The sequence below is a fragment of the Piliocolobus tephrosceles genome, chromosome 13 (assembly GCF_002776525.5).
Source record: "Piliocolobus tephrosceles isolate RC106 chromosome 13, ASM277652v3, whole genome shotgun sequence".
In the NCBI taxonomy this organism is placed as follows: domain Eukaryota; kingdom Metazoa; phylum Chordata; class Mammalia; order Primates; family Cercopithecidae; genus Piliocolobus; species Piliocolobus tephrosceles.
This window is the reverse complement of record NC_045446.1, coordinates 56,574,170-56,587,570: the sequence shown is the minus strand read 5'-3', so window position 1 is coordinate 56,587,570 and position 13,401 is coordinate 56,574,170. Positions and strand designations below refer to the sequence as shown.

Genomic DNA, 13,401 nt, shown 5'->3' with positions numbered 1-13,401 from the left:
ATGCCCAGGAGTCGCCTGTGACGCAGGACTCTGCCGCGGTGAGCCAGGCCTCAGACCAGCAGACCTAGTGCTGGTTGTATAAAGGAAGGTTCCCAGCAGCAGTTACACGTTCTGGTGTTCACCAGGAGCTGCTGCAGCTGTGAGCACCTCCCATGTGACGGCTCATCTACCACTGGGAACAGCCTGAGGTGCAGGCACTATCATCAGTCCCCTTTAAAGATGAGGAAAGGCCTAATCTCTAAGATGAAAGCTAAGCAAGCTGCCCCGGGCTGTGCAGCTGCCAAGTGGAGAGCTAGGATCCGCACTCACATAAGCTGGCTCCTGGGCCTGTGCATGTAACCATCATGCCACGCTGCCCTTTCCTCCGCACTGCTCTCACCTCACGCCTTCCCTGAAGTTAGAAACTTCTTCTGGGATGCTTTTCCCATTCCCTCCCCGTCTCTCTCCTCTCCTGCCCTCTGCCTCATTTCTTTCCATCTCCCCCTCTCTGTTTCCATCTCTCTTTCTCTCCCTCCACCGCACCACAGCCTATTCGTTCTCATCTCTTCCTCTGTCCCTCTGTGTCTCAGTGCTCTGTCGCTGATCCCTGATCCCACCTAGTACCTGGCAGATGGGCCGGGGGCTCAGGGAGCAGGGTGGCAGCCGGAGAAAGAGGGCCCGGGCAATCATGAGGAGCTCTCTGGGCCCTTGTCAGGAGAGCCCTTCAGTTCCCCCAGTGCAGCGGACAGACCCATTAGAACAACAAATGTGGCCCAAGAACTGCCTCAGTTCCCTAGCACCTTTGAGCTCTGGAAGACAAAACTGGACTTGCTGGAACTTCAGGAAACCCCAGAGCTGTCCCCTACCCCCACCCCAACAGGCTTCACTGTGCTTCCAGAGCAGATCCAGGAGGTAAGAGTCAGCAAAGAAAGTCCCAGGCAGGAGCCTGAACCAGCTCCTCTCTGGAATGTGGTGTCCTGGAGAAGGCATGGGGACCACGGAGGCACAGACCCCAGCCCAGGTGCCACAGGCAGCCAATGGGCTCTGGAACCTCTGAGGGGCCCAGGCTTTCTTGGCAAAGGCAACAAGCTCTGCAAAACCCAGTGCCGGGGGATAGTCCGAGGACCTGGCTGTTTGTCCTGGGCTCAGAGCACATAAGCTCAGACAGCTGGGGTCTAGGCAGCACCCACTGGAAGTCTTGAGTGTTTTGCAGCCTGGGCATCTGAAGAGAGGGAGAAACTGGTGTTTGGGGGAACCCTGGCACACAAGAGACTTTCCATCAACTCTCATGAAGGAGAAGGATGCTGCCCTAGAATAGAAATCCTGGCCATGAATGGTCTCTGACAGCTTTAAGGGAAAGAGCAATTGTCTCCTTGTAGAGATGAGATCTCCCAGGCGGGAATGTCATGTGGATTGTGCCTGTGGCCTCCGCGTGTCTCATGATGTGGGGGAAGGTTTCTGGGAGCAGGCCCAGGAGGAGACAGGATTCATAGAAGATTTCATAATGGGCTCTGCAGCAGTGTTAAGATTGGAATCAAACTTCTTTCCAAACATGGGCTGTGCAGTCCAGCTTCAGGCCAAGGAGTGGGAGCATAAGCAGGTGCCATATTTCATGGGCTCAGGCCCCCTGTTAGGGTATCTCTTCCCCAGGCCACCAAGGAAGGCAGGCGAGGGGATGAGGTCCCAAGATCTGGCTGGAGGAAAGGGAGATTTGTGCACAGCTATGGTTCAATGCTGGCCCACATTCCCCACCGCCCACATGCCCCCTGAGATGCGAGCTGCTGCAGCCTCTAACAGTTCACACTCAGCTCTCCCTCCCTGCACCAATCATCTGTGGTGGGTGCAACCCCCAAGGAGAGCCAAGTCCACACAATTCATGCCCTACACTTAACCAAGTTTCTCCTTTGCAGTGATGGGGGAGAAATTCAGGCTTCTCCTGTGTCACCCTTGGGTGTTCCAGGGTGTTGTGAATTCTCTCCAGGTGCATAATCCCCAGACCTTGGTAGCCATTCCCGCTATCCCAGTTGCTCTGTTACAGAATGAGCTTGGTCTCTCTCTGCTTCCTCCCTACCCTCTTATCAGTTTCACACTTGCTAAGATGAGGCCCATGTGGCCTCTTCTTTGGGATATCTGTGGACTGATACTGGACTTTCTGGGTGAGGGTCTCCTACTGAGGATCTCATGATGTCCACAATGCTGACTGTAGCTCATGAAACCACAGCACTTCACAGTGTAGATCTGGGGCCCGTGGCTGACCTGGGAATCAGATCGTCCCCATTTCCCAGATGAGACAGTGAGAGAGCAATAACTGGGTCCATGATGCCAGACTTGGCAAATTCCATACCATGTTGAGCTGGGGAAGTCTGTTGACAAGGTCTGGGGTGGGCAGGATGGGGCTGGGGTCTTCCTTAGAAGTCCAGCTCTGTTCTTGGGGGCTTGCAAACCCCGCCTGCCTGAGTTTTACTCTATCTCATTGTGAGTGAATTAATTGTTGTGCAACCTAGAGTGGTGAGACAAGTTAATTACGTAATTACTGCAAAATGACATGTTATTTCATGGCTGCAATATGGTAACTCTGTTGGAAACAATTGTAATTGCCCAGAAACTGCATTCGAGTGGCTCCGTTATCTCTCGATAACCATGTAATTAACTTGTGTTATAACTTTATCTCCAGCAAACTCGAAGCAAGAGTTGGGGCCCTTGGGTTGGGCACAGCCATCCTAGACCTAAGGGTCCAGGGAGAGTCTGGCACTGGGGACTGTGCTACAATGCAGGAAAATCATTTGCTTTTTCATGTTGAGCAAGAAAATTCCTCATTATAAACTCCAGCCCTCTGTGTCTCTCCTCACTCAAACTCCTTCACAATCCCATGTGCTCACATACAGACAGCTCCCAGTTTCACCATCCCCTTGAACCCATGGCTCACACAAACACCCACTGCAGCCAGATCCACCGGCCTTCGCCTCTCTTCTCGCACATACAGGGTGCAGCTCCTTCACAGAAACCGGATGCCCCCAAAGCTGAGAACTCCTGCCCCAGGATCCTCGACTCCAGCAATCCCTTTTCACAAACTGGGCCAATGACCACAAAACCACAACTTGGAGAGGTAGCCTCCTGCGAGCCCCCAGGAGGGCCCCGCCATCTTTTCACTTTCAAGTGGAGGAGTAGGCCTGGGGAGGGTGAGGTGGGAATCCAGCCCAGCCTAGCCTAGCCCAGCCCAGCCCAGCCCAGCCCAGCCCATTCCCTGCCCAGGAGCAGGCAGGGCTTGAGGCAGTAGTCTGGCTCCATGTGCCCTGGGCTCTGGGCTATGGCTAGGGTGAAAACAGCCCCTGGGAAGGAGGAGGGAGCAGCCTGATAGTGAGGGAGCCTGTCCGTGCAGCTATTTCTGTTTAGGCTGGGGACTCAAGAAGCCTCTCTTTTTAATATTGCCCAGTGAGAAGGTACCTTACAGTTCCAGACTTTGTGCTTGGTACTGTGGCTGCAGCCAAGACCAAGACAGCACCCCTGCTGCCTTGAGTGAATCTAGCTCAGCGGGGGAGGTGGAAAACGCCCTGATGTCTGCCTGTCTGCTGCAGCTCTGGCTGGGGGTGAGTGATGGGGCTTGCCCACCTCCACCTCTCCTGCCTGTCTCTGCCTACACACTTGTCTACTTGTGTGTCCATCCTTCCTGCCTGCAGCACATGTCTGTCTGACCATATGTGCATTGACTTGTCCATCCATGACTCTCTTAAGTCATCACAAGTGGCCTTGTGTCCCCCAGAGGGAACTGGCCTGTCCCAGGTCTCTGCACAGCATTCTGTCCTCACAATGATGTGCTTTGTTTTCCTGGCTTTCCCCGCAACATGGCTTCCACTTTCCACGCCCACAGCAGGCTCCCTAAGGGCAGGGACAGTGTCTGATGTATGATTCATTCTCACATCTGATTTGCTCCAGGACACCCCCGGTTGCAGCATGGGATTGAGACATGGAGTTTGTGGAGGTTTGCTGACTGAATACATGGATGCCTCCAGACTGCATGGGCTGAGTTGAAAGGAAACAGGATTTTTCTTGCTCACTCAGAAGAGCAGAAAGCTGGGACCCAGCTGCTCGCAGAGACAACAACAAGTACTGTCCGTCACCCTAAAAGGCAAGAGAGGTTTCAGCATAGTGCTCCCATGGCAGAGGACACAAGATTTGTGGTCCTACTGGGGAAAAGGTCAGAGCTGGGTCTCCATCTGTGCCCTCAGTTGGGGGTCTCAACAGAGGGGATGGAACACAGGGCAGGGAAGGCTTCATCTTGCCCCTTTTCTTGGGGACCTACTCAGGGCCAGAGTGTGTGCTCTCCCAGAGGGAAGATGCCCCAGGTCTCACCTCTGGCTGGGGCTGGGGTCTCTGAGTTGTCTCGTTCCTCCCAGCTTCTTCCCCTAAAGCCAGCCTGTTGCTCCCCTGCCCAGCAACAGCACATGCCGGAGACCCCCACCCTGCTCTGTGCTCTGCCCTTGAGAGGCAGAGGGGAGGCGCCCCAGGTCTGTGTCAGTCATGTGAACAACGCAGAGTAACCTCCCGGAAACATTCATAAGTTTAATCCACGCCAGTAATAAAATCGCATTACATTTCTCATAAAATAAATGTTCCCATTTATATACAGAAGACAGACTGTACAGGCCCGGCCTGGCCCCAGGAGGGGTCATACACAGACGGGCGGTGGTGGAGGAGGAAGGGCCGTCCCTCCCATCGAGGACGGAGAAGTTCTAATGTGGCAGGAGAGTGGCTGGCCAGCCTGCACTGGCAGAGTGGCTGGCTGGCTGGCCGGCCAGGCGGGTGGGCAGGCGGGCAGATGGACAGACGGGCCTGGAGGCCAGGCGCTGGGTGTTACTGAACTTGGGATTCAAAGGTGCCATTGAGCTGCCCCTCCTCATAGTCCATCTGACACAAGATCATGTTGTTCTTCAGGAAGAATTTGTCTCCCACACAAAATCTAGAAAATCCAAGCAAGAGAGAGAAGCCATGGGAAGGTCCCAATGAGTAAGAGGGGGCTGCAGACAGAACCCGGCCTGGCCTAGGAGGTGGGCTATGTTGGAGGTGGTGGGGGTTCCTTGAACCTTCCAGAGGGGACTGCCTAAAGTCCCCACAGCACACCTGGGCAATTCCCCCAGGCCAGCCCCAACCTTGGCCAGGCCCTGTAGCCTGGGGTGGTAGGACAGACAGACAGTTGGGCCACAGGCCTCCACAGTCAGGTCTCCTGTGGAGGTGAGTGTAGGGTTACGGGGGTTGGGGGAGAGGTGCAGGAACAGCCTACCCCAGTCCCAGAGAGGGAGAAAGGGAAAGGACAAACAGAAAAAGACCAAAGAGGGAGACAGATGGAGAAAGGCAGAAATGGGGCCGGGCACAGTGGCTCATGCCTGTAATCCCAACATTTTGGGAGGCTGAGGTGGGTGGATCACAAGGTCAGGAGTTCAAGACCAGCCTGACCAAGGTGGTGAAACCCCATCTCTACTAAAAATACCAAAAGAACTGTAGCTGGTCATGGTGGTGGGCATCTCTAATCCCAGCTACTTGGGGAGGCTGAGGCAAAGAATTGCTTGAACCTGGGAGGCAGAGGTTGCAGTGAGCCGAGATCACACCACCGCACTCCAACCTGGGCAACAGAGTAAGATTCAGTCTCAAAAAAAAAAAAAGAAAAAAAAAAGGCAGAGATGGGTAAGGAGGGAGGGATAAAATGGTTGTTTTTTCCATCCCTCTATCCCTCTCCCCAGTTTAAGAGGATGGCTCAGTACAGGGCATTCTTCCTCTAAACAAAATCGGTAGGTTACCTAAAGCATCGTTTTAGGGGATGACCCTGTTCCAGTATCTCCTTTCCTACCCAAGGAAGACCCTTCGTTGGTCTCCTAGTCCTCCCCAAGTAATGGAAGATTCCAGTCCTTTCCCTAAAGATGTCCCCAGGGTGGGTGAAGCCTTTAGTGAGACCCCAAGGATCGCTGGCCTAGTTCCAGCAGATTCCAGTCGCACCACCAGGTGGCGCTGTAAGTTCACTGAGCCCTCCTAGCACCAGGTCTGGCCAGAGCCCCCAGCCAGACCAGCCTGCCCTGTAGGTCCCTCTGAACCTCACTTCGGGAGCACTTGTATGCGTTCCTACCTGACCTGGGGGCTCCTGAGAAAAGCGCCTGCCTTCTGGTGCTAGGCCCCAGCCAGGACTGAAGGGCTCTGGTTCCTTAAGTCCCCAGGGACTCCCACAGGGCTAGGGCACAGAGTTGGGGACAAGAGACCAGAAAAGAGGCTGGGCTGGAACCAGAATCACAAGGGTTGGGTGAGGAGAGAGTGGCCACTCCCTAAGGGGACTTTGCCCTCCAGATTTGGGAACCCCTTCTCACTGGAACGTACATGCACACACATACACATACTACACACTGGGTACGGGGGTGGGAGGATATGTCATCCCATGCACGTGCACATTTCAAACACATATACAGACTGGGCGCAGTGGCTCACACCTGTAATCCCAGCAATCTGGGAGGCAGAGGTGGGCGGGTAACCTGAGATCAGGAGTTCAAGACCAGCCTGGCCAACATGGTGAAACCTCATTTCTACTAAAAATACAAAAAAAAAAAAGAAAAAGAAAAAGAAAAAAAAAATTAGCCGGGTGTTGTGGCACACGCCTGTAGTCCCAGCTACTTGGGAGGCTGAGGCAGGAGAATCACTTGAACCCGGGAGGCAGAGGATGCCGTAAGCCAAGATTGTGAGATCATGCCACTGCACCCCAGCATGGGCAACAGAGTGAGACTCAAAAATAAAATAAAGTGTATCTCAAAAAATAAAATAAAACATGTGTGCACATGCATACTCACCTCATCGTGCACACACATTGCACATACACATACACCCCCATTTAAAAACACATGTACAAATGCATATTAATTCCATCATGCACATGTGCCCACTTGCACATGACATTTACAAATACACATGCATGCACATGCACACTCGCTATGCATACACAGTAAACTCATGCACGCCTTCATTATATTCACACAGAAATGTGCCACACAGATGTGCACACCCAGTATTAAAGTGCACACATTTGGCTACCAAGCTTACACACACACAAAACTCATAAAGCACATGCACGCTCATAACCTGCACGCACCACCACATACACACATGCAACCCGCATTTGCTTGCACGCCTCCACCGTGCTCCTGGCCCATCCCAGCAGGCCTCAGACTGGCATCTGGGGAGTGTGTTGGGTCTGCCAGTCCAGCACTGACCTCTGGTTGCAGAGCTGGCAGGCGAAGCAGTCGAGGTGATACACGTTATCCCGGGCTCGCATCACCATCTCGAAGGCTGGGATCAGCTTGCTGCAAGCAGCACAGTTCCCTGTAGTACCAAAAAGCCTGCCGAGGGAAGGGTGCAGAGGACTCAGCAGCATTCTGGGGAGCTGGGTCAGCAGGGGGAAAGGAGTTGCCTCCATCCAGGGTCCTTCCCATCCTCCAACTTGTGGGCTTGGCAGGTGGGCTCATGCAATAGGATGAGAGCACTGAGCGCAGCATCTGGATTCCGCCCAGACATCAGGCTGCCAAGAAATCAGCACATCCCCTTCCAGGGAGGGTGTGTAGGGGGTCAGGAGTCGGCTGTCACTGCCTATCCCAAGGCCCCCTCCCAGGCTCCCACAAGGGTCCTCAAGCCCCGGAGCCACCAAGAGAATCCTAGGCTGGGCCCTGAGCAAGGGATCCAGAACTACACAAGCCTGAATTTCAGGGGCAGAATGTGAATCTTGGGTTGTGTGCCCTCAGGCAAGTCAGTGAGTCTCTCTGAGCCTCATTTAAGTCATCTATAAAACAAAGTCCGAAACATACCCTTCACGGGGTAGTTGTGAAACTTGTTGTAAATTCTCAGTCACGACTCACTAAGCAGCCCCCTAGGGTAGTGTTCACTGTGTGTCAGCCACTATTCTAAGAACTTTACAAAGATTAACTCTTAATCCTCACAGCAAACCTAGGAGGTGGTACTATTGTTATTCCCCATTTTAAAGATTTAAAAAATGAGTCACAGAGAAACAACTTGGACAGTCACAGGGCGTTGGTCCAGAAGGCATGCTCTAAACTACTGTGTGACGTGCTTTTCCCACCTTTGACGTTACAGTGTTTATTATTCTATTTTTTAAAAATACAGATGGGGTCTAACTATGTTGGCCAGGCTGTTCTCGAACTCCTGGCCTCAAGTGATCCTCCTGCCTCAGCCTCCCAAAGTGCTGGGACTACAGGCGTGAGCCACTGTGCCTTGCCAAAATTAAAGTGTTTTATTAAATCCTTTTTCCATGACAAACTCATTGTTTCACTTGCCTAAGTCCCTTTTTTTTTTTTTTCCTTTCTCTGAATCTCAGTTTATCCTTCTGTAAAATAGGGATGGATGATGCTATTCAAAGATGCTATAAAACAGAACTGATGCCCAAAGGAAGCACCAAGGACATCTGGCACAAATGCCTCTTTGAGGCAGGCATCCCTCCTCTCATCTGCTGGCTGTAAAGCTCTAGGGACAGGGAGTGTACTCCCTCCCCATGCAGGCCAGCCCTTGGCTGGATGTCCCAAAGGTCCGAGCCATCCCGGCTCCTCCTTGCTTCTTTCCTACACACAGACAGAGCAAGCCCCAAGTGAGGCAAGGAGGCTGAGAAGAGGGGGGCCCCTCTAATCCCCAATTTGTCCAGCTCAAGCTGAGGCGCCTGCAGATGAGCTTGGCTCCATTATTCATCAGCTTGAGCTGCCTGGTGGCTCAGATTAAGGCAGACAAAGGCTGGGCCACAGCATCTGCCTGCCAAGAGGGGCTTTTCTCGCCATCAGCCCAGGAACAGTTGCTGCAGAGGGCGCAGGCTCTGGACAGCCATTCTCCCGGCCTGAGCAGCTCAAGGAAGCCACGCTCCTATCCCAGCCCACTGGTCTAGCTGGTCCTACAGTCATTCCTTGCCTCTGCCAGAGGAAAAAAAAAATTACCTTCCATCCCTAGTAGCTGGCAGGGCCCTGTATGCTTGTGGGCGCTTTTTCCTGATAAGCCCGTTCTGCACTGTGGCCTCTCTCTCCAAGTCATGTGGGCCCATCAGACGGTCTGCCATGTTGTCCTAATCTGGTAGGGTCAGCCCCCGGGTGATGCCCTAAACCTCCAGACACGTGAGGCCCCTTCTAGGTCCTCAAGGGGTGAATCCCCAGGAACATTCTTTTCTTTTTTGAGACAGGGTCTTGCTGTCACCTAAGCTGGAGTGCAGCGGCGTGATCACAGCTCACTGCAGCCTCAAACTCCTAGGCTCAAGCAATCCTTCCACTTCAGCCTCCTGAGTAGCTGGGACTACAGGCGTGCAGCCACTACACCTGGCTCTTTTTTTTTTTTTTTTTTTTTTTTTTTTGTAGAAACAGGGTTTCACCATGTTGTCCAGGGTTGGTCTCGAACTCCTGAACTGGAGCGATCTGCCTGCCTCGGCCTCCCAAAATGCTGGAATTATAGGCATGAGCCACCGCGCCTAGTCTGAACATTCTTCCTTAACCCCTGCTCCTGGCCTCAGCCTCTCCCCTCCAGCCCTGGCAAGGAGCATTAAGTCACAGATTCTGTTTTACTACATCACTTTTAAATGCAGGTGTTAAAAGAGAAGGTGCAGGCAGGTCAGTCAAAGAATCTTTGGGGAAGTGGGGGAGCTTCCACTGATAACCTCCCCCTTGCAACATGCCCAGACCTGGGCAGAGGGAGCCCCATGAAGCCCTTGCCCTGACCTGTTAATTAATGCGATGAGCCCTCCTTCCCCACAAGCCCGGCCACCATCCAGCAGCCTGTGACAGAGCCAAATGCAGGCGCTGGGCCTCAGCCAAGGCCCTGCTTTGTGGCCTCCTTCCAGCCTTGCTGATGCCGTAAATGGCCTCAGGGAGGGTTAATTGGGGGAGGCGGCCCCAGGGAATGGGATCCAGGTTGTAGGGAGGGTGAGTTAGAGCTCAGAGGAATGCAAGGCAAGGAAGCATTGTTCTTCTACCCTTCACAGGGAAATAAACTGAGGCTAGGAGAAGATTAGGAGCCAAAGGCTTAGAGCTAGTTCCAACCCAGGTCTTGAAGCCCCAGCATCAGTGGCCCTGCTCCTAGGATATGGCTGCCTGCCAGTTTCCCTGGGCAAATGGACGCCTGCTCCTAAGGACCACCTGGAAAGGAAAGTTGGGCACTGGGAGAGGGAAGAAGACTGCATTAGGGAGGAGGGGCCCGGGGAAGTCAAAGCTTCCACACCTGTTCTCAAAGCCCCTCTGAAGTATCCCCTCCCAGATTCCAGATCAGGTGGGTCAGAAGCACCTGGCCAAGGCAGGGGGTGGGGGGCGGTGAGGGGGAGCAAGGCTGGGGCCCTCGGAAAGCTTAACTTAGGAGCCCCAGGTTACAAATGCCTGCCCTGAACCTGTGCTGAGCACTGAATCCAAGGGCATAAAGACCTGGGCCTTCCCTCAGGTAACTTCTCAGGTATCTGGGGCAAGCAGGGCAGGGGCAGGACAGTCAAGAATGGGGGGACACACAGGATACTGGGTCTAGGGCCGGGGCACAGTAACACTGGGGCTGAGGATGGGGGGCTTTCTGAGCAAGACAAGGGCTTGTGAGGCCAGGGGTCGGCAGCCCACCTCAGGTAGTCGCGTCGGCACAGGATGAGGTTGGCCTTGGTGTAGAGGGTGGAGCCCACCTCGCCCAGGCGACAGTCACAGCAGGCACACTTGAGGCAGTCTTCGTGCCAGTACTTGTCCAATGCCTTCAGCAGATAGCGGTCCTTGATCTTGCGGTTACAGCCCGCGCAACCCTTCTGCTTCCCTTTGGGCTGAACGGAGAGCATCGGCACGCCTGCAGACGGACAGACAGACAGGAACGCAGGATGGGCCCCGTAGCTCTGGGCCTCAAGGAATATCCCCCAAGAATGGGGAGCTCACTGCTTCTCTCTGCTGCCCCCTCTAGGTTTGGGGCTCCCAGGAGCCCTCACTTTCTCCCCAGTAACCTCTTTCCCTGGCTCTGGGTCCTGTCCTTTGGGCTGCGTGGCACAGCCTGTTTCCCTGGCCCTGTGAAGGTCCCTCCAGAGGCTGCTCTGCTCCAAGGCACGCACAGACCCCAGGACTAGCCTCCCTGAGCTGTTCTTCCCCACCCTGGCCTCTATCCCCTGTGCGGTCTCGCCCAGAGAAGCCTGCAGCTCGCCTTGTGAAGCCACCATTGCATTGGCTCTTTCAGCAATAAGCCTAAGAAATGTAGTCTCCTCAGGCCCATGAGGTCCTCTAGAACCCCCAGATTTTTTTGCCAACTCATGTGTCTCCAGATGAAATGCTACAGCCTCTTGGTCTATCCATGTAGAGCTGTGAAGGCATCAAGAAGGAAGTGAGACACTCTTGGGACACTCCCAGGAGGGAGCAGAGGCTCTGGGGCTCGTGGCAGGTAAGAGGGGGCAGCTGGCAGGGCCTGGCTGGGGCTCCCCTTGGGAATGCTTCACACCTCACCTGCCCTGGCCTGGGGGAGGGCAGGCTCTGAGCCTCTGGATCCTTCCTCATTCTACCAGGATTAGGATCTCTCAGCCATCAGCACCTCCCAGCGTCCATACCGGCTTCCCAACATACACACAGGCACCAAGTACAAAGGGCCCAACGTGATGTTCACCACAGGGCAGAGCCTCCCGTCGCAGCAGGTGAGCATGTGTGCTCACGCACACCCCTCACACACAGGCACGATATGCAGGTGTGGGCATGAAGTGACAGAGGCATGGATTCCTATTCCCTTCTCCTGGGACTACAGGGACAGTTGAGGGGGAGATGGGGACAGATGTCGTCCAGCAGCCTGGACATCCATATGGACCCGTGAGGCTGGGAGGGAAGTGGAGAGGACCTCAGAAGCCCTGCTCTGTGACTTTACAGGCCTGTGGGAGTTGCTGAGAATCCTTTGAAGACAGGGAGGGTGTGCATACTCTGTTCCTGACCAAGGTGCAGGCTGGATAGGGGCCCATCCCTCCCCACCTCTCCGGCTTTCCAACACTCCCCTGGAGTCGGTCCTTCTACTGGCCCTGTCCTCTCCAAAGGGCTCCTGCTCTCTGCAGGGCTCTGGCCTTCCTCCCATCCCCTGGTGTCCCTCCCATTCCCAGCCCTCCTCACTGCCCTCAACCCAGAGTCTGAAGGGGTAGGCTGCTTCCCTTCCTTTTGCTTCCCCCCTCCTTGGGCGTCAGGGGAGGACCAGCCACAAGAGGCCTTGGTCTCAGAATCCACAGATGTAAGGTCAGAAGAGCCCTCAGAGTTCTTCCAGTTAAATGCTCTCATTCTACAGATGGGGAACCTAAGGCTCAGACAGTTACAGGGCATTGAGTCAGCCACCATCCAGCTGGCCCCAGGGCTCCTTCCCCTCTCCTGTGCTCACTGTCAGCCCAGCTGGCTCCTCAGACTTCTCCTGGACAGGTGAGGCTGGGGAGCAGGCACTCACCCACAGGCTGCAGTGCGCAGGGCCAGCGGGCTCCCTCCTCCTCCTCCTCCATCCAGTCCCCGCAGGGCCTGTCTGTTAGCTGGGGAGTTTGCTGCCTAATTTCCTTAATGCAGTTCTAAAGGTTACTTGGTCTGAGAGAGGGATGGGATACAGGATGACTCTGTCTTCGGGCCTGCTTGTGTCTCTTCCAGCAGGGCCCAGCTGGCACAGAGCTCTGAAAGAGCCGAAGGAGGGCAGCTGGGGAGCAGGTACCCCTGAGAACTGAAGGGGTCTGCAAGGCTCCTTCCAAGTCCTGACCTACAGGGAGGTGTGGGGACATGGGGGAGGAGTTAAAATAGCTGGATGGGGAAATGAGAGCCTCCCAGGGTAGGACCTGGACCAGGGTAGGGCTCCAAGGGCAGGACCTTTGTCCCTAGGCCCTGTGCAGGGAGCGTGCAGCCAACAGAGCTATGCATTCAAAAACCGACTGGGAAGATCTTGGGCCAGGCCCCCACTACAGCCCCTACAAGGCTCACATTCCTTTTGCTCAGCCAGGCTCACGGCAGGCCTGGCTCCCTTCCCAGCGGTCCTGAGCCCCTCCCAGGACTCTATATTTGGGCTATTACCAGAACATGGGTGAATGGCTGGAACCTCTGTACTCAGGGGAGACCCTAGCCCACTAAATTATAGCCTAGCATGAAGGGAGACAGTGAGAGAGCCCAGCACTTGAAGCAGCTGTCCCAGTCTCTCTTCCATCTACCCTGGCTCTTGGACAGGCTGGTCTTCCAAGCTCGGACCCTAGCATGTTTGTCCTGGCTCCTGCAGGGCTGAGAACTCCAGCACTAGTCGAGAGTCTCTCCACTGGAGGGATCTGGCACCTACAGGGCCCTGTGGAAGCCATGAGGGGTGAAGCTACCAGCGGCTGCAAGTCCCCCTCCCCGCTGCCTGTGCCCAGGCTGGCCTCTGCACAGGCAGGTTACCTTAAGACCTGGACACCCCTCTTCCGGGATG

The 13,401-nt window shown here is 54.7% G+C and overlaps 1 protein-coding gene across 4 annotated transcripts in view; it reads right to left on the bottom strand.

Annotated features, from left to right (window-relative positions):
• Positions 1-4,514: 4,514 nt before the first annotated feature.
• Positions 4,515-13,401, bottom strand: part of LMO1 (LIM domain only 1) — a 45,116-nt gene continuing 36,229 nt past the window's right edge. For 3 of the 4 annotated variants that reach the window (XM_023189917.2, XM_023189916.1, XM_023189915.1), the window contains exons 2-4: positions 10,590-10,803; positions 7,224-7,349; positions 4,515-4,936 (exon numbers count right to left, since the gene is read on the bottom strand). In XM_023189917.2, coding sequence (XP_023045685.1) covers positions 4,831-4,936; positions 7,224-7,349; positions 10,590-10,803 — 446 coding nt within the window. In that variant the 3' untranslated portion in view covers positions 4,515-4,830. Of the gene's footprint in view, positions 4,937-7,102; positions 7,350-10,589; positions 10,804-13,401 lie in introns of all 4 variants that reach the window. The other variant, XR_002725845.2, reaches the window with a different exon arrangement.